The sequence below is a fragment of the Fusarium verticillioides genome, chromosome 3 (genome assembly GCF_000149555.1).
Source record: "Fusarium verticillioides 7600 chromosome 3, whole genome shotgun sequence".
NCBI classification, from domain to species: domain Eukaryota; kingdom Fungi; phylum Ascomycota; class Sordariomycetes; order Hypocreales; family Nectriaceae; genus Fusarium; species Fusarium verticillioides.
The window spans coordinates 2,617,749-2,638,301 of record NC_031677.1 but is presented as its reverse complement, the minus strand read 5'-3'; the positions used below and the strand labels follow the sequence as shown (position 1 = coordinate 2,638,301).

The 20,553-nt window shown below is 49.9% G+C and overlaps 6 protein-coding genes across 13 annotated transcripts; 2 read left to right on the top strand and 4 right to left on the bottom strand.

Annotated features, from left to right (window-relative positions):
* Positions 1-1,464: 1,464 nt before the first annotated feature.
* Positions 1,465-4,356, bottom strand: FVEG_05127 (hypothetical protein). The gene has a single exon (XM_018893181.1). It carries the CDS (start codon positions 3,952-3,954, stop codon positions 1,807-1,809), a length of 2,148 nt encoding a protein of 715 aa, XP_018750008.1. The 5' UTR covers positions 3,955-4,356; the 3' UTR covers positions 1,465-1,806.
* A 100-nt stretch (positions 4,357-4,456) lies between these two features.
* On the top strand, positions 4,457-5,595 carry FVEG_05126 (splicing factor U2AF 23 kDa subunit). Its single transcript, XM_018893180.1, has 3 exons — positions 4,457-4,649; positions 4,715-4,949; positions 5,006-5,595. Exons 1-3 carry the CDS (start codon positions 4,584-4,586, stop codon positions 5,332-5,334), a joined length of 630 nt encoding a protein of 209 aa, XP_018750007.1. The 5' UTR covers positions 4,457-4,583; the 3' UTR covers positions 5,335-5,595.
* Positions 5,391-8,735, bottom strand: FVEG_05125 (hypothetical protein). Of its 4 annotated transcripts, XM_018893176.1 has the most exons (8): positions 8,126-8,735; positions 7,563-7,643; positions 7,341-7,446; positions 7,177-7,287; positions 6,845-7,123; positions 6,509-6,758; positions 6,145-6,458; positions 5,391-6,094 (listed from the first exon to the last, which is right to left on the bottom strand). In XM_018893176.1, exons 1-8 carry the CDS (start codon positions 8,175-8,177, stop codon positions 5,743-5,745), a joined length of 1,545 nt encoding a protein of 514 aa, XP_018750003.1. In that variant the 5' UTR covers positions 8,178-8,735; the 3' UTR covers positions 5,391-5,742. The 4 variants fall into 4 exon arrangements, with proteins under 4 accessions (XP_018750003.1, XP_018750004.1, XP_018750006.1 ...); XM_018893177.1 differs by having other exon boundaries at positions 7,563-8,735; XM_018893179.1 differs by having other exon boundaries at positions 7,341-7,643.
* A 1,006-nt stretch (positions 8,736-9,741) lies between these two features.
* On the bottom strand, positions 9,742-14,949 carry FVEG_05124 (hypothetical protein). 2 transcript variants are annotated; one of them, XM_018893174.1, is made up of 3 exons: positions 14,735-14,949; positions 10,574-14,675; positions 9,742-10,524 (listed from the first exon to the last, which is right to left on the bottom strand). In XM_018893174.1, the coding sequence occupies exons 2-3, from the start codon at positions 14,013-14,015 to the stop codon at positions 10,466-10,468; spliced, it is 3,501 nt and encodes a 1,166-aa protein (XP_018750001.1). In that variant the 5' UTR covers positions 14,016-14,675; positions 14,735-14,949; the 3' UTR covers positions 9,742-10,465. The 2 variants fall into 2 exon arrangements, with proteins under 2 accessions (XP_018750001.1, XP_018750002.1); XM_018893175.1 differs by lacking the exon at positions 14,735-14,949 and having other exon boundaries at positions 9,782-10,524; positions 10,574-11,042; positions 11,100-14,597.
* A 2,368-nt stretch (positions 14,950-17,317) lies between these two features.
* On the bottom strand, positions 17,318-20,547 carry FVEG_05122 (hypothetical protein). Of its 3 annotated transcripts, none has more exons than XM_018893170.1 (5): positions 20,303-20,547; positions 20,157-20,246; positions 19,170-20,105; positions 19,066-19,110; positions 17,318-19,001 (listed from the first exon to the last, which is right to left on the bottom strand). In XM_018893170.1, exons 1-3 carry the CDS (start codon positions 20,327-20,329, stop codon positions 19,473-19,475), a joined length of 750 nt encoding a protein of 249 aa, XP_018749997.1. In that variant the 5' UTR covers positions 20,330-20,547; the 3' UTR covers positions 17,318-19,001; positions 19,066-19,110; positions 19,170-19,472. The 3 variants fall into 3 exon arrangements, with proteins under 3 accessions (XP_018749997.1, XP_018749998.1, XP_018749996.1); XM_018893171.1 differs by having other exon boundaries at positions 17,318-19,110; positions 19,170-19,258; positions 19,368-20,105; positions 20,303-20,435; XM_018893169.1 differs by having other exon boundaries at positions 17,318-19,110.
* Positions 17,603-19,495, top strand: FVEG_05123 (tRNA-dihydrouridine synthase 2). Of its 2 annotated transcripts, XM_018893172.1 has the most exons (3): positions 17,603-17,632; positions 17,709-17,942; positions 17,997-19,495. In XM_018893172.1, the coding sequence occupies exons 1-3, from the start codon at positions 17,617-17,619 to the stop codon at positions 18,659-18,661; spliced, it is 915 nt and encodes a 304-aa protein (XP_018749999.1). In that variant the 5' UTR covers positions 17,603-17,616; the 3' UTR covers positions 18,662-19,495. The 2 variants fall into 2 exon arrangements, with proteins under 2 accessions (XP_018749999.1, XP_018750000.1); XM_018893173.1 differs by lacking the exon at positions 17,603-17,632 and having other exon boundaries at positions 17,688-17,942.
* Positions 20,548-20,553: the final 6 nt, after the last annotated feature.

The following is a 20,553-nucleotide window of genomic DNA, read 5'->3' as shown; positions in this document are numbered from 1 at the left end:
GGGAAAGGGAGAGGAAAGACGAGGGAAGAAGAAAACTAAATACAAAGGCTACCTACCTTACTACCTATGCCTAGGTAGCTCCGCATTTTTCTTGCTTCACTCTTAGGTTGATACCTTACCTTACCATGAAATACCCAGGAATAAAAATAAACAAACAAAAGAGCCCAATCACGCACGACACGATCAGCATTGGATCGAAATGCACACCGCAATCCTCTCTTCTTTACTCTTCGGCTGGGATCCGATGGGGACTTGGCCATTCCGGGAGCTTGCTTGCTTGTAGCTCGTACAGCGAAAAACCGGGTTGTAACCTTTTTCTTCCTGCTAAAGTACTGTCCTCTCCAAACAACGCAACGTGCAGAGCAGAGTAGAGCAGAGCAGAGAGGGGCCTCACGCTTATGCACGCGACACCAGTTGCAGCAAGCCAAGTGGAAGACGAGGCGTCACCGCTACTGATGTGTGCCTCAGCATCTTTCTCGTTGTTCCTCCGGATGAGAAGAACTAGGTACCTAACTAGGTAGTACCTAGACCAAGTTTTCTGGCAAGTTGGTCTGGATTATTGTCAAGTTTTTTTTTTTTACATTATTATTATCTAGTACTTGATACACACAAATGACTGGGATACTCGTCTAAAGTAACACAAGGCATTCATCATTCTATCAGCCTGTGAGAGGGGGTACCTAGGTACCCAGGTTTTACAGACGGATACCATAATTGTATGCAACACAACTCAGGCCATATCAGTCAGACCAGCCCGCTTCCGCAGAATTGGATCTCTCTCCATTGTATCGTTACACGATCCAACCATCATGATCCACGATCTATCTGTAGATCCACCCAGTGCATGCCACTCTGCCACTCCAACCTCGAAGCTCCATTGAAAACCGTTCCGAGCTGCCCAAGCCACCTCTACCTTACTTTTCCATGTACTATGTACTATGTATCGTCCTAGCTCTCCAATGTTGATCGAAAGATTGAGACTAACTTTGAGGTTTTTGGCATGTGTAAGTCGACATTGGATCACAACGAAAGAGAGAGAGAGAGAGAGAGAGAAAAAAAACCAATCCCGTGAGACTAGTAATTCCTGCAAGTTACAACCTACTTAGCCTAGAGACCCATCTACGGAGTAGGTACTGACACCTAGCCTCCCAGACCTTGTCAGATCCTTCATCTGGACTTGCTCCTAGCAATGTACGGAGAGGCCATCAATCCATTGCCGAGCTCCGTACCCCCGTACCCCCGGACCGCTTCCTTGGCTTGTCTCCGAATCGGCCTGAAGCCGAACCGTTCTAGTTAGGCCATTCAACCCCCTCCCCTCCACGAGAACTGATCACCGTTGCATGAGTGACCGCCATCTGAGATGAGAATCAGGATGAGATCCTTTTCCTTCCGAACTCGAGGCCATAATAAAGTATGCAAAGATTACGACAAGATCAAAATCAGCATATGCCATCATGAACTTTTCTCATGCCATAAAAGAATATGCCGATTTCTTACTTTTTACATCGGCCATACGTCAAAATATCATATTTTAGGATATATGTAAACTAAGTAATGAGCAATGCGGATGTTATGCTGCTATCATGATAAGGCATGAAATATTCGGCAACATGCCCAAAGTTAATGCCTCACTTATATCTGATATGTTCTTCTTCCAGCAGCTGTATTGAGCTTGTCCAAACAACGCTCGCTATGCCTGTCTCTATGGCCTTGCCGCGCAACGATATGGGGTATATTTATGAATCGCCAAACACAAATGAACATGACAAAGGAGAGAGAGAAAACACGTTCGACCACCTTAAACGCTCACACCTCAAAAAAGTAATCCTCATCAAGACCATCCCGGCTCGGTATCACTCCAGCTCCGGGCTCCGGGCCGTCAAATGCTGTGTCCATTCGGACATTCAATAGTCGGATTTTGAGCCCATACTCGCTCACCAGATTCACAAGCTTGTTGGTCTCCGCAGTTATGGGTGCTTGGTTCAGTAGCATCAAGAGTCCGTCCAGCCATTCCGAGGCCAGGCTGTGGCTCAGTGGCCACAAAGTAAAGATGGGCTGCTCCTTGCTGTCCGTTCCCCTTGCCGCCTCCATTGCGTTTACGAAACTGTAGACGGTGATCTTGGTTGTTGTCTTGGGAGTTGCATCCTTGCCCATCAAATCACTCATGGTGCTCCGGGTGTCTTCGTTGGGTGCCGAAACATTGGATACAACAGAGCTGATAGTACTGAGATCAACCTTTTCACCCAATGAATCCAAGCTGGGCGCCGTTATTGTCTTTTCCTCGAAGTCGGCGTAGTGGAGATACCGTCGGTTATGAGAGAGTTTTGCATATCGCCAAGGGGTAGGTGTGAATAGTCTGTGCTTCACTGCACCATTGTCACGCTTAGGCGTCGGCTTTGAGAACCAAGATCCTTGTAGAAGACATCGAATTCGCTGCTCCTTGACGAATTGCAGAGCCTCTTGTTTCAGCTCTTCTCTCACTTGTTGTAGGTGCTGACCCCATGTGCTCTCAAACGACATTTCCAACAGGCCCATTTGCTGCTCCCGCAGTCGCGGTACATCGTACTCCTGCATCTCTTCTTCCACCTCGGCCACATCCTTGGTCCTTGTAGCTCCTCCGACGACGCAGTCGATCAGAATTCTAATCAGCTCGACCACCTTTTCAAAGTCGCCCTGTTCCGCGCCAGTGAGTTTCCAGACACGGAAAAAGGCGTACAAGCCGGCAGTGTGTAGCCGAGACCACTGGAGCAGCAAGGGCCTAAATAATCTGTCGTGATCTTTGGCCTCCAATAACTGGTAGCCCCTAACATCATCCAGATCCGTCTTGTCCACGTCGAAGTGGTCGTACAGTATCATCGTCACAGCGAAACTGGCCCTGGCCACGGGGCAGCGCTCAGATGTAGGCTTCCCTGCCTGCTCGAGCAGCAGCTTCTGAAAGCCATCCTCATTTCTGCGGACATAGTCGGTCAGGTCCATCATACCCAAGAAGCCAGTCATATCGAATTCCTGTGCCGGACTTTCTGTCTCGAATCCTAGTCTCCTCCACTTTTCGGGGTTGTGACGCCTGCTGCCCTTCTTCCCTGGAACCTCGTGCGACTCTTGTCCCGGGGAATGTCCGTTTACATGAGCTCGATCCGGTGCACTCGCCAGATGCAGCCCCTTGAGAGCTCTTCGGTGCTCCGGTCGCTCAAGATCAACATCGACTTCGCGCCACTTTCTCAATAGAATTTTGGTCAGCGTTTGAAACTCCAGCATGGGATGCGCCAGGTCCTGAAGCGCAGAACTCTGCATGAGCCTGTGAACCGCTTTGATAAGCCCCAAGTCTTGTAGCCGCTTGATGAACTTGGCCCAATCCTCTCCTGAACCTGCGTTGGCCTTTCCACCATTTGCTGCACTCTCGCCCGATACGGCGTCTCGGATCAGGGCATTGATCAACATCAGTGCATTGGCACACAGGGCATGATCTGCGCTCTGCAGCTGCTGTATAACCAGCTCGAAGAAGTTTGGGTGCACAGCCACAGCGGGTTTCAGGGCGCGGAAGCCAAAGGTTCCTGGTGTTCGGTTCGCGGCATCACTTTGGTTGGTAGACTGGGAATGACCAACAAGTGCGACCAAGATGGACATGGCTCCTCTGAGGATGTTGACCAAAGGGTTTGTAACAATCAATTCGACGACACGTTCGACGAGATCGCTTGCGGTTGGGCCCTCAAAGATATCCCATCCCATATCAACTTCCAACAATCGGGTAAGACTCTGAAGAGAGTATGCGAGGGTGTTGCCAGCAGATGTCATGATGAGTCGGCGGAGGACGACTAGGCCGCCCGAGGATATGAAAACATCGGCAAATGCTGGATCATTAATCGAGTTTTGCAGTTTAAATACTGCCATCTTGCGCGAAGCATCTTCATCACTCGCCATTCGCGCCAGCAGCGCGGGGATGTCTGCTTGATCCATGGTCGAGGTATTGGTCCTTTAGGTAAACAAACAGAGAGGGGACAGCAAAGACCTTATAATGTTGCTATCATTGCCTGGTGATGCATATCAACAAAACAGTTGTATGTGTTTCATATATAAGTTCGGCGATCAGACTGTAGGTATGTCGTATGGTTGAGAGTACAGGAGCAGGAGATCACTTTGGCTGCGATCGCGTTTCGTCCCCTTAACCTTAACGAAGGAACCAAACAAAGACCCTGTCGAAATTAAACCAATTGCCAGAAACTGTTTGGGGAAGCTCTCCACACTAAAACTTGGGCTTTGGCCTCTCGGAGCTCTTCAGGAGAGGCTTACGTCTCAGGCTGGTGAGAAGGCTTAGAAGGGTATTGAATCAACCCTGTCAGAAGAATGGCGCTAGCTTTTAGTCAGGTGTTGCTTGTAAATCTCTGGCGAGCACCTCAGGCTTATCAAGCCACAGAATGGAAGGCTGGAGTCTTCCATGGCACGTGAGAAGGTACGTACCTGGGTAGCTAGACAAGCATCTTGGACGCCTCCAATTGATTTCCATACCTATTCGATCTCAAATCCTTTCCAAGCCTTCATCAACTTGCTGTCGCCTCATTTGTCTATTGTCCACCAGAACCGCAACAATGGCCAATTTTCTTGCCTCAATCTTCGGTACAGAACTTGACAAGGTTAACTGCTCTTTCTACTTCGTAAGTTCCTGAAACGCGTCTTAGTCGCAAGTCCATGATTACTGACTCTCTCCGCGCTTACGCAGAAAATCGGTGCTTGCCGCCATGGCGATCGCTGCTCGCGAAAACATGTCAAGCCTTCCTACAGCCAGACGATCCTGATGCCCAACCTCTACCAGAACCCGGCTTACGATCCTAAAAATCGAATGAATCCGTCTCAACTGCAGAACCACTTCGACGCCTTCTACGAGGATATCTGGTGTGAGCTTTGCAAATACGGCGAATTGGAGGAGCTTGTTGTTTGTGACAACAACAATGATCGTAAGTCGTCCTCTTGCCCAAGCTCTCTGTAGTTTTCCGACGCTAACTTTGAATAGACTTGATTGGCAACGTCTACGCTCGCTTCAAGTACGAAGAGTCAGCCCAGAAGGCTTGCGATGAGCTCAACAGTCGATGGTATGCCGCGCGCCCGATATACTGTGAATTAAGCCCCGTCACCGACTTCCGCGAGGCTTGTTGCCGACTTAACTCTGGAGAAGGTTGCGTTCGAGGAGGCTTCTGCAACTTCATTCACAGAAAGAACCCTAGCGAAGAACTCGATCGCGATCTGACTTTGAGCACAAAGAAGTGGCTAAAGGAGCGTGGCCGCGATGAGAAGAGCGCGTCTCGCTCACCTACGCCTGAACCCGCAAGACGTCGCTACTAGCGGCTTGCGTACTGGTGCTGAGTGGTGAAGGGCCTTCGGTGGGAAGAAATGCAATACGGATGGCACGGTCACGGCGTTATAGGGGCTGGGGATTTATTCTAATAGTTTTTATGTAAGGATTCATGGGCGATTCAACCATTACGGATACCCCTCCCTTCATCAAATATATCTCAAAAAGTATATTGCAGTAGTCACCTGGCGGAGGCCGGTGTTGAAACCCTTCTGACTCTTTGTAGACCCACGGAGAATGCAAAACCCCGTGTATAACTAATCCCGATGCGCGCCGATGTTGATGTAGCCTGCCTGTCCCCTGCTTCCGTCTTAGTCCAACTGTTCCAAGGCAAAGCCAGTCCTCACTGCCTCGTCCCGTATCTAAGAGATAACCACTGTTCGTTTCTTCATCGCGTTTTATTGTTGTGTGGCAGACGGTAGATCCTTTTTCAGGTCGTTCGTGAAGTCAATCAGCGGTCCGTCGGCTTTCTTTCCCGTGGAGCTGAGCAAGCCTTGGATTTCAGATTGTTGTGTTCCTTGTTCAGCAGCAGGGGTCTGATCCGGCTTAGCAGGAGGAGGTATCTCGTCAAAGTTGATGAGGTTATCGTCGATATGATTCTCTACCGGTTGAGCTGATGCCGTTTGCGCAGGCTTGGCAGACGGGCTGTGCGGTGGGATGACGTTTCGTTGGTTCGACTTTTGTCCTTTGACGATGGGATAGATTGCCATAATTTGCTCGGCTTGCTTCTCGGGCGTCGCAGCATGGTCACTTGATACGAGTTAGTGAAATGCCAAATACGTAGGTGTGCCAGTACTTACATATTGGCGTTAATGACCCATTCCAGATCTTCTTCGCCTTCTTCCAGTCCACCGGGGCCACCTTGAACTCTCCTGAATAGTCGTGGGTGCCACTCGATGTTTTCCTGTGCTCGTTGGGCAGCTTCTTCACGTTGTCGGTCTTCGATCTTTGTCTTCTCATCTGTGGCAAGTTCATGGTTGCGGTCCTTGACAGCTCTAGCCGTCTTGTCCCACAGTCGCTGAGACTCTCGTTCCTCTTGCTCCTCGATTGGTCGCACAGTTGGTGGCGAGGGCTTCGATCTCAGAGCGTTGAAGAACATCTCTCGGTGGCCAGTCTAATAATATCAGCTAAAAATGAGCTTGTCTTGTAAATAGGCGTACCAACCGTCATGTCTTTGATGTACATCTCCTCGCTCCAGAGGCCAGAGAGCTCGAACAAGACCTCGCCAGTGCTCTCCCGCTTGATCACTCCGCCAATGGCATTATAAGTACCGCCGACCCAGCCTTTTGTTTTGAAGTCGACATCAGCAACCAGGTCGAGTTCAGGGCATCGGACAAAGCTATGATCGCCAAGCTCGTACTTCATTTTGCCAAACAGAATGCCTCGGGCATACATGTTGGGTTGGGTGAGAATACTGCATCCTGTTAGAGTACATACGAGGGGAACTGCACTGCAGAGCCACATAGCAATGCAGGAGTTGCGTGCGTTGGGCCAACCTACTATTGCTCCCCCTTTGCAGCGTCCTTTCCGCGGTTCAGCAAACTCAGAAATGCAATACCCTCCATCAGACTGGCGGCAGAATTTCCCAAGAAACGACTCCGAGGCTTAAGAGTTCCGTCAATACGAATATGGTGGTCTGGGGCCATGTAGAAGTAACTCGACTTGGGTGGGTGGTGGGAAGTCTGTTCAGAGATGTAATATGCGCGCTTTCCATCCTCAAAATCCCAGTAGCAAGTGAATATCTCACCCAGGATAGGGTTCAGGGGTTTCTTGACGCCTCTACAGATTGTCAGTAACCGGCGCATTGACATCAACAACAAGTACAAACTTACGGAGGACGAATATGCCAACCACTGAGGTAGAACTTGACTACGGATACAAAGCGCTCGACGGGGTCGTCTATGGATGGAATCTGAAGGAGCATTTCGGGGTGGCACATGAAGCTGCAATCAACAAGTTAACCTCTGGTTTTCATGACTTAGACAGGGGAATTCACTTCGTGATGCGCTCGAGCATACTGCGGGGTTCGAGAATGAAGGTGGGAAGAACGACACGACTCAGATCGGCCCCGGGTCGCAGTTGAGAGATAATATGGGAGAGGACTTGAATACATCATGATGGTCAGTCCAAGGTCGAAAGGCTGAGGCGGTCGGTTTGAGCCGCAATCGCACCGTTACTGCGAAAAGTCGACGCGACCTGCGACGAAGGAGGGGCTCACCATTGCCCTGATCGGGCTCCATCACTAGGGTGTCATCCTCAGCGTCGGGACCACGAGGGTCATCGGTAGAGGAGCGAGTGCCTGCAGGTTGCGAGAACCAGTTTGTCAACATAGCGACTCTTCAGCGGCCAAGAAGAAGAGAAAAAAAAATATATGTTTTTTTCCCAAGAAAAATATAAGGGATTTTGGCGGGGTGCAGATTTGGGAGGGGCAAGAACAGAACTCGATCAATAACTAGAAGGTCAGGGATAGGGACAGGGACGGAGGATTCGGATTTGCTGAGTGGGGATCCAATGTGAAAGGATGTGGGTGAGTGAGCACTTGAACCGAATAGAGAACATAACAGAACAGAGCAGAGGGGGGCGCCCTTCACTAGAGCTCCAAGCTGCCAAGAACTATGGATGCCAGCACTGCAGCGTCTGGGTGACGTCTTGAACAAGGGAGACACCAACGCAAATTCAGTGTAGCGTGGGGAAAAGATTCCACGGAGTCGATTGCGCATTTCAGCCGTCACAAGAGGTTCCGGTTCTTTATAGGACGAGAAAGAGGATAGGCAAACTCACTGGCGGTGCTGCCGGTCCTGCGGCGTCCATGAGAGACAAGACCCATGACCATTGTTGCTTGCTGCAAGAGGCTGCTGCCTAGGTAAGGACGTTGGTATGCGAACGATTTCGTTTGCTAAATAAGGCTCTCAAAGAATGTCGGTATGGAACACAACCAGATCAACAACGTACGGGACCACAGTCCTTTATCAGAGGCGCAAATTGAGCTTTGTTGGGCTGGGTGCGGGGCCTTTATATGATGTAGTTAGGTAGACAGGAAGTCACAACAGTCATAGAGCTCAAGTGGAGCTTGAGAAATAGCGATATCGTTTGCGAGCGGTGGTTGAACGGAGGTGATGAAGTGAGAATAATTGCTATGGAGTTTGAGCGGGTTGATATTGAAGTGGATTGGATGAGATTGGACTGGACTGGATGGAGAGAAAAGGATACGGAGGAAAGATGAGGCAGTCAGTCACCAAAGATTAGATATCTGGGCAGGTAGGTAGGTAGGTAGCTATGGCAATGACGGAACGGATGGCTCGGTATTGACAAAAACGGTCTTGAAATGACCAGTGACGCCAGGGGAGGATGGGCACTGAAAGAAAGGATCACGTTTCTGAACAACCTTCCAAGGCAGATTAGCATCACGTAGGTAGGCGTAGGCGTAGGCACCTAGTTAGGTAGGTAGTGGAGGTGCCTGGTGATGGCAAGTGGCGGCATCAACCATCTGAGCAGCCTGCAGGCATCGAGAATAAAGACTACCGTAGGTGCCTGCCTACACTACCTACCTATGTAATGAAGATCCAATTATTTCCATGAACCAATCCGTCAGATCTGCCCCGCGATGGAGAAGGATTGTCTTTGCGTTGACCAGGAAGTGGGGGGCTGATGTCTGCCCTGGCTGCCAAGGAATAGCCCTGAAGAGTCAACACGTCCCCAATGGAATCTTTCGTGAGGTCTATTTGTTTATTAGGATGTATAATTCCCTACCCGTGTATCGTAGGTAGGGTCTATATGAGTATTTCCCCTCTTAACTAGTGCCTGTCGTAAAAGATTGCAGCAGGGGAGTTGATAAATTCTGGTGTCACAAGCTGAACCTCACTGGAGCTAACAGGGAGCTTAGCTTACCTACCTACCTAAGGTAGCTTGAACTACGTCAGAGCCATGAGCTCACACACCGCCCGGCCATTCCAGCCCAGCGGGAACTTCACGCAATCGAATCAGTGCTGACTGTACTACAGTGAATGATCAATGATATCATCCACGCTACACTGGAGGGAGATCTAACAAGCATCTACCGACCAAAGGAATGTTCAAGAACGGCGTCCGTTCATAATAAATTGCTCGTAGGTTACGTATAAATCCTCACCGTATAAGTGGGTGAGTGATTAAATAGCCAAATGGCTGCCATCTCACATGTCAAGACTACGTACATAGTAGGTACTAATGTATAAACGAATCCAGTCAACAGCCTGATACTCCAAGCTACCTCACCTACTAACCTTGCCTTAGGGCGTTAGGTGTATGTTTGCTCGTATATTGTAATGGTACGAAACACCTGGCCCAATCATGACGGTAGCTATCAGGCTTCGGCCCCTCTCGGCCCGGGTCCCTCTAGACCCTTTCTTCTTAAGGCTGAGGCTCCTCTGGGCTTGGGTGGGTGCAGTAACTAAAAGTCTCCTAACGGTGCAGCAGAATTCGTCAACAGTATTTTAATATTGTTGTCTCTATCGACTGACTGCTTGTCTACCAGTCCATAAGATTACCTATGGCCTGCTCTCGGTTGCTCTATTTCTCGATACCATCCAAGCCATAATGGACGATACATCTACTCGTAGAGTGGTCTATCTACCTCTGGTTCTCACTCTCTCCTCCTCTCCCCTTGGTATTCAATGATATGATAGAGCATTCCCACATAAATAAATAAAAATAGAACAAAAGCAATGCGGCTTGCTTCAGATGATGATTCGCCGAGGCCGGCACTTCCGACCAGATCAAACTGAGGTATTATCGTGCTCGAGCCAACCCATCAATCATTCCAGATTTGCTTGGGGCATTATTTCAAATATAGCCCATATACAAGTCCAACTCCTTTCGTTCTCGCGATTTCGGCCTCTCAATGTCTCCGTCGTCCGGGAGTACCGATCCAACTCGACCCGTTGCTCTAGCTGTTCAATCAGACACGGGTTTCGGACTCTTGTGGTATCCCGGACCTCCGATTTGTCTTCCTGGCGGCAATCGAGCTACCGCGATATCCCTTACTCATTGACAGTTCCGTTCTGGGTATAAAGAATTTCATCCAGGCCTTTTGTTCGATTCCAGGGACGCATGCGTCTCACTGCCATGCTCTTCAATGGAGGTTTACTTCTTTTTTGAACCTTTGATTGGTGCTGGTAAGCACTGTGCCAGCGCGTCTCGATCTGTTCATTGTCAGCATTGTCCAAGTTATTGTTCACTCTATTCACTAACCTGACTCGTTCTCAAACAAAATCGAAATATCATCATGCTCGCCTGGTAAATCTGGTAGGTCAAGGCAGACAAAAGCCATGTCGTCGTAGTCACCGTCTTTGTCTGCCGGTAGTCGTGGTAGAGGGAACTTGGCATCAACAAACTTAATACCACATTTGCTACTTCGCTGTACACTTTCATACACGTCGGTCCCCTTCAAGAGGAAGTTCATGCAGTGGCCGTGATGGAAATCCTCGAAGAAGGCCAGCAGCTGTAACTGTTTGTCTTCTTGTCGAATAACCTGTATTCGGGTGTATCCTGCTTCCCATTTTTTGTGAATTGGTACAACCATACGACGTCGCTGAATCGCAAATGTGACTGCAAGGGCATCGAAGATCACCTCGAATCCTGTCATTGCATATTGGAAATCATGCAGGTCCTTCAAGTTATTGAACTCGAACGTCCGGATCGTTTGGTTGTGTCGCAGCAGCTGCAATGCATCAGACATGTTCCTGGGAAGCTCTTTCGGCACCTGGGCCTCAGATACCGAGATAGTCATGTCTTTTTGTGGTTGCCGAAGAACTCGAAAGACTTTAGCGTTGCTCACTTCCAGCCTAACACGTAACTCCCCAGGTGCCACATTGATGCGATCAGCAACATTACCATTCTGGTAGTCTATTACAACTTTGAGGTGATCGGCCAATACTGTTGGGGGCATCTCTCCGCCATACTCATCATTGACCACTCTCACGGCCTTCCAAGGCATGCGACTGAATGGAGCCATACCCAGGGGCTCACGGAGACTTTGAGCCACAGAGAAGTTCTTGAGTGGCACGTCTGAGTAAATCTTCTCGTCATGATCCAGAGCTGTTCCGGTGAGAATCGAGTGAAACTTGATTCTTGCCTTGTCATCACTGAACACCATCACCATGCGACCCTTGGATTTGCCATTCTCATACTTGATAGCTAAAGACGGAGCATCGCCATCACCGCGAAAGAATCCGAACTGGACAGGTTGAGCTGGGGAATAGACGTGCTGAACACCACTCAGTGTCCTTGTCTTTGGTCCAGTCACCACCGCGATTCGGAAACCAAGGTGCCATGTACGAGTGGCTGCAGGGCCATTCTCCTTGTAAAGCTTCTCAAAAAGCGAGATCTCACAATATGGTGTTGGCTCTTTGGGGAATTGACGATAGTTGGGGTCTGCATCCATGACCTGGAACGACCGCAATGTTGACCTGAATACCATACTCTCGTCACTTCGTGGGTAAAGGGAGTTGTTGACCTTGCTTCCGAAATCATACATGTTCCACAGTGTTCTGAAATCTTGCTGAACGAGTTGAATGGTCAACATGAAGCCACGTCGTAATCGAATGTCGACGGTGCATGTTTCCTTTCGCCATCGCACATCGTCCCAGATTGGGCCAACGTTCTTGTTCTCTTGAATAACAAGCTGTACGTGGCCGTTCTGGCTGGCGAGGATGAAAACAAGCCCGGTGGACTTCTGCGGGCGAACCATTGAGAGCAAACACGGAAAGTAAAGTTTTTGGTCTTCATGGCCTTGTTCCATAAGATAGGCATCAGCTGGCACTCTGCCATAGTTAAAGTTATCGGTAGTATCGCCCACGGGGAGAGAATCAAGAAGCCTCAACTTAGACATCGGGCTTGTCATCGCTGTGAGACCCGAAGCCCAGTTGCCAGAAAGAAGAGCAATCATATCTTGGCTCAGAGGTGGGTACTCAACCCATATTGACTTGTCTATGCTCTGTGGTAAAAATGCATCTTCAGGGGGCAAGAAGCCGTTACGTTTCATAGACATGGCCAGCTTCTTAAGCGCTGAGACCAGACTCGTGCTCACGTCGTCGACTTCGGGATCAATTTCAATCCCCTGCGCTTGCCCAATTTCTGGAATCACAAGCTCGCAAAGCCAGAATGCTTTGGCCAAATTAGCATATGCCTGCTGGCGATCCCTGTCGTTTTGCATCTGGCCCTGAGGAGAATTGGGCCTTTCCCTGATTGCGACCTCCAAACCCATGCGACCTTTGAGAAACCACCATAGTGCGCCACGGCCAAATTCAATCAATGAACAGGTCGACAGAGGCTTCACGGATTCCGCATGGAGGCGAAAGAGCTCAAAAAGATGGCTTGTCCTGGAGGTGAATGTCTCAAGGGCTTGCTCAGCAGCCGCAGAAGTACCATCAGCGACTCTCACAGACAATGCTCTAGAAGCCATCATGGGAGGAGCACGCTGCGGTGCGATGCTCGGTTGCCTGGACAATTGGTTGACTTCTGAGGTTGGAGTAGAGGCCGCAGAAACCGCAGTGGGAGCTGGAGCCTGAGCCCCAGACGGCGATCCAGATAAGCTAGGAGCAGAGGCTGGAACTGCAGCTGGGGGCGCGGGAGGAGAATACGAAGATGAGTTGGAATGGAGAGAAGCTGCAGGGCTATACTCAAGGCTCGGTTTCGAGACTTGAGCTTCGGGGGATGGAGGCCCTCGTCTTCGTGATTCGACTGGAGAGGACGAAAGAGGCGTGGCGGAATGGGGATCGTCCCAGTTGTGTGAGGATGCAGAGGTGGCACTGGCTACCCGAGCAGCTTCAGCAAAGGCCCGGCCTTCTGCCTCTCGCTGCTGCGCAGAATGAATCTCAATATATGACCTCCTATTCTCATCTTGTCTTGCTGCTGGACCCAAAAACCTCGCGCCTATTGGTCTTCCTGGGCTAAGTGAGTGCTGCTGCGCAGATACAGGTGAGACCAGCTCGTCTGATTTAGAATTACGGTCAAGTCCAGCCTCAGACTCTTCGTCGGAGTCGGGAGTGTAAATTGACGAGAAGCCTGTTTGGGTTCGAGACAAAGGCTTTGGTCGGAAATCGTCTACGGGTGAGCCTGAAGCAGCTGAATCAGGAGGAGGGGGTCGTCCTGGTGGCATTGGGGCTCTGCGGTGAGCAGGAGGTTGTGGTGGTTGTGGTGGTTGTGGTGGTTGTGATACTTGCGGTTGTTGTTTGGGACGGGCTACTCTGCGCTTCGAGATCTCTTGAGTTGGTATCTCGGACTCATCACCTCCTTCGCCAATTATTTCGGGAGCAGTATCATCAAACCTCACCGTCAGACCTTTCTTGTTGGGCCGTGGGCTTCGTCTCGGTGACTTTGTAGTATCAGGTCGACCTGTGACGAGAGGACGGTTTTGCTGGGCTGCATGATTAAGTCCTAAAGCTTGAGGATAACGAGAGATTGATGTGGTATCAAGCTTGGCCAGCTTTGGAAGCGACGACGGCGGGGGAGGCGGGGGAGGGTTTGTGATTGTTAGGTTGTCTGAGGAGCTATGGAGGAATGATTCGACATTGGCAGCGGACCGCGCTTCTTCGCCTTTGCGGTCTTTGGCACCAAACAGCTTGCCCATAAGGCGGTCTCGCCTCGAAGATCGCCCATCAGGGACCTGGATGGTAGGTATGTCGTTCTCCATGGGGGATATAATGGGGGAGGGAAGCGAAAGGTTCAGCACACCGGCATTGACCCAAAGAGGAGAAACTGAGAGTTGAGTTGAGGATAGTAAGCACAGAACGCCTATGTCTTTGCAGGAACGGAGAGACGTGGTTCCTGGTCGCTGTCACCTCTGCTGGAACGATTACAGGACGGTACCGGAGCAGTAGAGATAGTGGAGTCGTCCAATGAGGCAGGCTTGTTTCTGGCGACGAGGATCAACTGTTGGACATGTGGGGATGTAGGCGGGAGGTTCTATGTGGCGCTTGACGGTCGTCGGCCAAAGGTCAAAGCAGGATGGGCGGTATCGTTGATGGGTTCTTTGTGGCGAGTCTGACAAAGGGGTCGTCGAGAGTTAGGGGATATCTGCGATAAGCAATCCAATCGTGGGCGGAGTTGAGGTGCAAGTGAGCTAAGGTAAGGTACCTAGCTGTTGGCAATGGCGGGTGGTGTAGATATGGCGGGGAAGATGGAGGTGAGGCGTCGTGTGCTGCTTCGATGCAGGCCTCCAGATCGAACAAGAACCGAGAATATTAACTAGGTAGGTGGGAAAGGAAGAAAAAGGAAGTGCACCAGATTCGTAGAGATCAGACACGCAATGGCCAATCCAATCTTTGTACGTGTGTGTATGTACAACCACCCTCTGGGCTCGAATGTTACATACAGCACAACGTTGGGCAGGATGAGACCGTGTGTACTTACTGCGTTTGCGCTGCGCTGTTCTACGCTACGCTACAGCTCTCAAGTCAAGTGCACAGGCAATTCTCCTTTGTCGCCAGGGCACCAACTCAGGCTCCAGTTGCGGGCAGGGGAGAGCACCAGCAGGGGTGGGCTAAGCAAGGATGAATGGTAGAGGGAGAATGTGCCAAGAAAGGGTCTTTTCTTCCCTACCTACCTTATTTCCTCGTACTTGTTGGTCTGGCGAGCGGCTCCTCTGTCGTATAGGGCGAATTGCATATAACGAAGTGGATGAGAAAGCGATGTGGCTGATTGGATAACTCAAATACAGATGGTCGATATGGACGACAGTAACGTGAGGAGGCTCTAACAATTCCGCACCATTACCAAATACTAAAGACAAAGTAATTACTGTACATAGAGGATGGAACAGGTCAGAGGGGAAATAGAAAGATGAGGTCAGAAAAGAGAGGGGAGGTGAATTTGTGACAGGCCGGGTATGTGTGCCTGACTTACTGAAGTCCCCATGAGCGATGATCCAGGGGAGTTTCAGAGTCACAGGGATCAACATCAAAGGGCAGCAAGTGAGTGGTCCCTGGTTGGGCCCGGCCAAGTCAAAGACCAAGTTACCTGGCAACAACCAAATCAAGATCCATAGCGAACATTCATCATCATCATCATCAACACATCAACACGATAATTGTGGCACACGAGTTATTTAACGCGCTTCGCAAACGTTGAGTCTGAAGATCGCCAACGTTGGGCTAATAGGTACTCAGGTATACGTATATATAGACCGTCGAGATATTCTCTCTCCAAAGCTGCAGGGCAAGATACTTCGATAGTGTCAAGCTCCAGTCAATCTTTGCCGTGTACTCCGCACCGCATAATGAACAAGATCTTACAATGACGAAGCTTGGGCACCTCGATACACTTACCAGCAACATACGAATGAAGGAATGGCTCTCGCCATAAATTAATTACCTTGCCAGACCACCTGACTCCTCCTTCAGAGCCATCATGCTATCATCCTGGATGCTGGAGATTGTGAAGGTGCAGAGCGAGACCCTTAATTCGATTTACCCATCCACTCCAGACTCATCAGCCTCCACTCACACTCATTAGGCTCTTGATGTCGACCGTGTTAGTGGCTGATCGGCCTATGGTTGCGCAAGCTGTTCGTTGTTGTGCCGAGAGTGATGACGAGACCGTTTCCATTGTGAAGATTCCAATGCGTAGCAGATCTGCCCTCGCAGCGCTTCCCGATTCGGTAGCATCCCTCGTGTGTGAAGGACGAACCGGGCTTTGTCCGCCTGTGGTCCGGAAGTTCAAAGGATCGAAACCCCAAAACCTCTAGGGAAAGGTGCGCAGTGGTGGCTTGTGAGTGCCGGGCTGAAACACACACGTCCCCTCAAACTATCGGCTACGGCCGTAGCCCGTTATTCCACCGTCCAGAACATCGGAACGTCCAATGTCTGGTATACGGTAATGGAGTTGCATTTACCCACTAAAGCTTGACTAGATTGTCGCAACCCTCACGATGTCTCCCTTCCCTTATCGGAATATCTCACTGTTATTTCGTCTTGGGGAACATTCTTATCTACCCCTTGATGTTTCTCCTCATCAAGTCTCTCGAATCGGATCCTGTCTGTACTAGCTAGGTAGCTTAGCTCAGAAAAGGTCTTAAAGGCTTTGAATCAAATCCCTACAACAAGTACACAATTGGAGACTACTGCATAGAGGCTAGTGCTATACTAACGTTAGCATCTCAGGCTGGTGCTTGAATGGAACGTGGAGCTGGGCCCTTGGTGGCCCCTCTGCTGCTGTGTACGAAACATATCCGTTTCTTCCTCGAGTTCTGATCGCTTCCCAAGACTTTGTGGTACGATGGGACCTTCGTAGGCACCTTAGGTCACCGGCTGAGGGACACGTATGTATGCACTGGCGTACTATGTGACTTGATCTTGTTAACAGATAGGGAATTTATGGTTGTGTTTCAAATAAAATCGACTCGCGATTCAAGGCATAATAAGGTCGTGAAGTGAATAGGAGCCATGGCAATATCGTATTGATTCATTTCGCGTCCCAGTCGCTCACTTATTTCCTCTCCATACGTAGTATTAGCTTGTTCGCATGCAGTTCTCGTATGTCGCTAGCTTCACAAATTCTCCGCGACAATAAATAGCAGCTCTCTAAGCGTCACTCCGAGCCGAGGCGGTTCTCTTTTTAGACCTCGTATTGCAGGCAGTCCATGTCCACAAAGCTTACATGTCCAGCAGGAGTGCTCCATGCTCCCTGTCACAGTGCATGTATCGATGGCATGGCGCCTGCAGTGATCTTGCATTGCCAATACATTTCTCAATGAGACCGCGATAATGTAGTCTGATCAAGCAATGGCTGGTATGAATGCAGATATGCAATTCCAGCTCGGTGAAGTCTGATCTAAGACCTAGGTAGCAACCACAAATATGATAATTCGTCTCTCTGAGGCACGGTTGCCTGTGGCACTCTCGAGCTATCAGAATCGGCCGTGAGGTTTGTGTCCAGGCGTGTGTGAGAGAGTTGACAGAGAATGTGTAATAAATGCATTTGTTAATGTTAATTAAGCTATATTTATACTAAACTAAACTCTTATCAAATACTTGAAGAGATAAGTCTGAATGCGTGACCTTGTATGCGACGGTCCACCGTCCATATAAATCTGATAGACACACATATCAAATTCCCTGTACTGTTACATCGTTGCCCCGTGCTTCACGGTTGAATACGGCAATATCTAACATCTGCATGTCTCAGTAACATAGGCATCACATATTTCAGTCTGCCAAAGCATCTTGTTATTTGGAATATCGTTCTCATCAGCCCTAGGTTTAGGTTAAGCCTTATCTTGTACGTCCCTACCTAGTATGCCCCCAGGGATAGGTAGGTTAAGCGATCTTATCGATAACAAATCTTATCGATGACTAACAACAATCGCCTCCATTCGGATTCTGCGAAGAATTTATACAGGCTACCTATCACTGTCCCAAGTGGCAGAAGGATGTAAACAGTTGCCAACCAGGCATGCTCACGCAGATAATTCGACGAACCATGGCTACAGAAGTCAAGCGAGTACCCATTCCCCGACGGGGTGTAGATTACCGTGGCAAGGTTGTCCTTGCGCCCATGGTTCGCTCAGGAGAGCTTCCATCAAGACTTTTGGCTCTCAAGTATGGCGCGGATCTTGTCTGGGGTGAGAGGCATAGCAAAAATATGTCAAGATATCATTTCTAACTTCAATCGACAGGTCCTGAAACTGTGGATTACTCTATGATTGGAACTTCTCGTCGATTTGATGAAGACTCAAGAACGATAGAGTGGTATCGTCTCTCATCCCATGGCCAGAAGGACCCTCCTCCGGATGCCAAGGAGAGCATTATCTACAGAATGCTGCCAGAGGTTGAAAAAGACAAGCTTATCTTCCAAATCGGTACATCGGATCCCGATCGTGCAGTAGCAGCCGCTAGGCTGGTGGCCGCAGATGTTGCCGGCATCGATGTCAACGCTGGTTGCCCAAAGCCCTTCAGCACTAGCGGAGGGATGGGTGCCGCCCTTCTCAAGACTCCAGATAAACTATGCGCTATTCTTGAAGCTCTCGTTAAGAATATTACCCCTGAATTTGAGATTGGAATCAGCGTTAAGATCCGACTCCTCGACACCGCAGCGGAAACAGAGGCACTCGTTCGCCGTCTTTGTGCGACAGGCATTACAGGACTAACTATCCATTGCCGGACGACACCTATGAGACCCAGAGAGCGGGCTATTAGAGGGCAGCTACGTATGATTGCAGAAGTCTGCCATGAGTATGGTGTTGCCTGCTTGATGAATGGCGACGTTGAGAATAGGGACCAAAGGTCTCCAGCTCGCCAAAGAGTTCGGTGCGGACGGTGCGATGATTGCAGTCGCGGCTGAAAAGAACCCAAGCTGCTTCAGGAGTGTAGCAGATGGCGGGCTGGCATCCTGGGAAGAAGTTGTCGATCATTATGTGAAGACTGCGATCGATGTTGACAACCGGTTCGGCAACACCAAGTTCCTGCTCTCAAACATGGTCCCTGGAAAGTCAAAATCTTACCAACCAATGAACCAGTCCAAGAATTATAAGAGCCTCTGCGAGGCGCTGTCCCTTGGAAAACACCTCGAATCCGCTCGCATTATAGATAGCAAGCGAGGGCTGGATCAGCCTCTGCAGGGGAAAGCTGCCGAGAAGGCCGCAAAGAAGGCTGCAAAGAGGGCCAATGCACAGGCTGATTCACTGCCAGGGAAGTCAGAAAGAGAAAACGAACAGAAGCGTAAGCGGAGAATGTCTGATAACAGACCCTTGAAGCAGGTGAAGACATCTGAACCCGCACCAGTTGCAACGGCTGTTTAGGAAAAGGGTCAGTTGGACGGTACAAAGGTTAGGGAATGATAAGGGGCGTACGGTTGAGTTAGAAACTTTGGGTTCGCATTACTTGGAGTTAAGGACACAGGCTCAGAGGACCATAGCGTGGGAGCAGAACACATAGAAAGCTACCGCATCATTAGATCATAAAGGAATAGTAGAGAAACGGTGGCAAGGAATATTTTCTTTTTCATGAATAAAAAAGGAAAGGAAGCCCAGCCTATTCAAAATACATACAGATATTTGTAGCTGGCGCTAAGGACCGGCCAATGATACAAATGAACAGTTTTTGGGAACTCTATTTAATAGTACATCTCATTTCATCTCGCTTTTCGAAATCCTTTATTTGCCCTTCTGGACCCAGCCCTCAACAGCCTCTCGTGCATCTGTCACTTTTTCATCGACATAACGGACACCGACCTGGCTATGTGCCTTGGCAAAGCTGACGCTGTTGACGATACTCTCGCGCAGTCGGATGTGAGACTCGGCGATAACAGGGAACCTCTGCTCGTACTTCCAGGTCAGGTCGGAGATGTTGCGCATGGTGACAGGGAGAACGGTCCAGCCAGCGCCGATACCCAGGGCGAGGGGGAGCGAAGCGCGGAGGATAATGCTGCGATTGCGAGTAATGATACTACCGGCCATAGCAGCGACCAGAACGTAAATGGCACCGGGCATAAGTTTCTCGCCGCTTTCACGGGAGGGAGCCAGTGAAGCGATGGTACTGGTGAAAGATTGCTCGAGATTGAAGGCTGAATCCATGGTCTCGTTGACCTTGTTCTCAGCAGCTACTGCGTACTTGTACAGCGCCAGGCGACCTCTACCAATATGGACGGCCAGCCGCTCAGTGGGAGTAGGCGAGTGATGCCTCTCCTCATCGTCGACCGGCTCAACGGGTGTCGCAGCAACGGGTGGTGGTGTTACAGGTGCGGGATTTGCTGTCGGGATATCGTAATCGTCGTAGATGGGTTTTCGCTATAGGGCTGTTAGGAAGTTATTCAAGTCCATTGATGCTCCATGACAAACCTTGAGGTCGCTGGGACCTTCGGCGAAAACAGTAGCCGGAGCCAGTGCCATGCCGCCGAGGGCCATGGCCGCCAGCGGTGCCAGGGAGCGCTATACAGATCAATTAGCATGAAGGAGCTTATCTAGAGCTACGAAGTATTACTGACCCGCGAGAACACCACTCGTGAAGCCATTGTGCGCTCAATTGACGAGTGAGTGGGTGAGAAAGACGTCACGCGAATTCAAGATGGACGTCGGATGCTCGTGAGCACAATGACCACTGTCGGAAAATCTAGGACGGACGTTCTATTGGACCACTCAGAGTTCAGCTTGGAGAGGTTGACGGGATGACTAAGATTTCCAATCCCAGTACAGAAAGGCACAACTCAACCTACCTATCTAGGTAGGCCCCTTTCCT

Coding starts and splice junctions, on each gene's coding strand:
- FVEG_05127 (XM_018893181.1), bottom strand. CDS start 3,954: ATGGATCAAGCAGACATCCCCGCGCTGCTGGCGCGAATGGCGAGTGAT.
- FVEG_05126 (XM_018893180.1), top strand. CDS start 4,584: ATGGCCAATTTTCTTGCCTCAATCTTCGGTACAGAACTTGACAAGGTT. Junction 4,650..4,714: donor TTAACTGCTCTTTCTACTTC/GTAAGTTCCTGA, acceptor GCGCTTACGCAG/AAAATCGGTGCTTGCCGCCA. Junction 4,950..5,005: donor TTGTGACAACAACAATGATC/GTAAGTCGTCCT, acceptor AACTTTGAATAG/ACTTGATTGGCAACGTCTAC.
- FVEG_05125 (XM_018893176.1), bottom strand. CDS start 8,177: ATGGTCATGGGTCTTGTCTCTCATGGACGCCGCAGGACCGGCAGCACC. Junction 7,447..7,562: donor GGAGCCCGATCAGGGCAATG/GTGAGCCCCTCC, acceptor GATGTATTCAAG/TCCTCTCCCATATTATCTCT. Junction 6,095..6,144: donor TGGGTCATTAACGCCAATAT/GTAAGTACTGGC, acceptor ACTCGTATCAAG/TGACCATGCTGCGACGCCCG.
- FVEG_05124 (XM_018893174.1), bottom strand. CDS start 14,015: ATGGAGAACGACATACCTACCATCCAGGTCCCTGATGGGCGATCTTCG. Junction 10,525..10,573: donor TTTGTTTGAGAACGAGTCAG/GTTAGTGAATAG, acceptor GACAATGAACAG/ATCGAGACGCGCTGGCACAG.
- FVEG_05123 (XM_018893172.1), top strand. Junction 17,943..17,996: donor TGGCGCGGATCTTGTCTGGG/GTGAGAGGCATA, acceptor TTCAATCGACAG/GTCCTGAAACTGTGGATTAC.
- FVEG_05122 (XM_018893169.1), bottom strand. CDS start 20,329: ATGGCTTCACGAGTGGTGTTCTCGCGG. Junction 20,247..20,302: donor CACGAGTGGTGTTCTCGCGG/GTCAGTAATACT, acceptor TGATCTGTATAG/CGCTCCCTGGCACCGCTGGC. Junction 20,106..20,156: donor AAGGTCCCAGCGACCTCAAG/GTTTGTCATGGA, acceptor ACAGCCCTATAG/CGAAAACCCATCTACGACGA.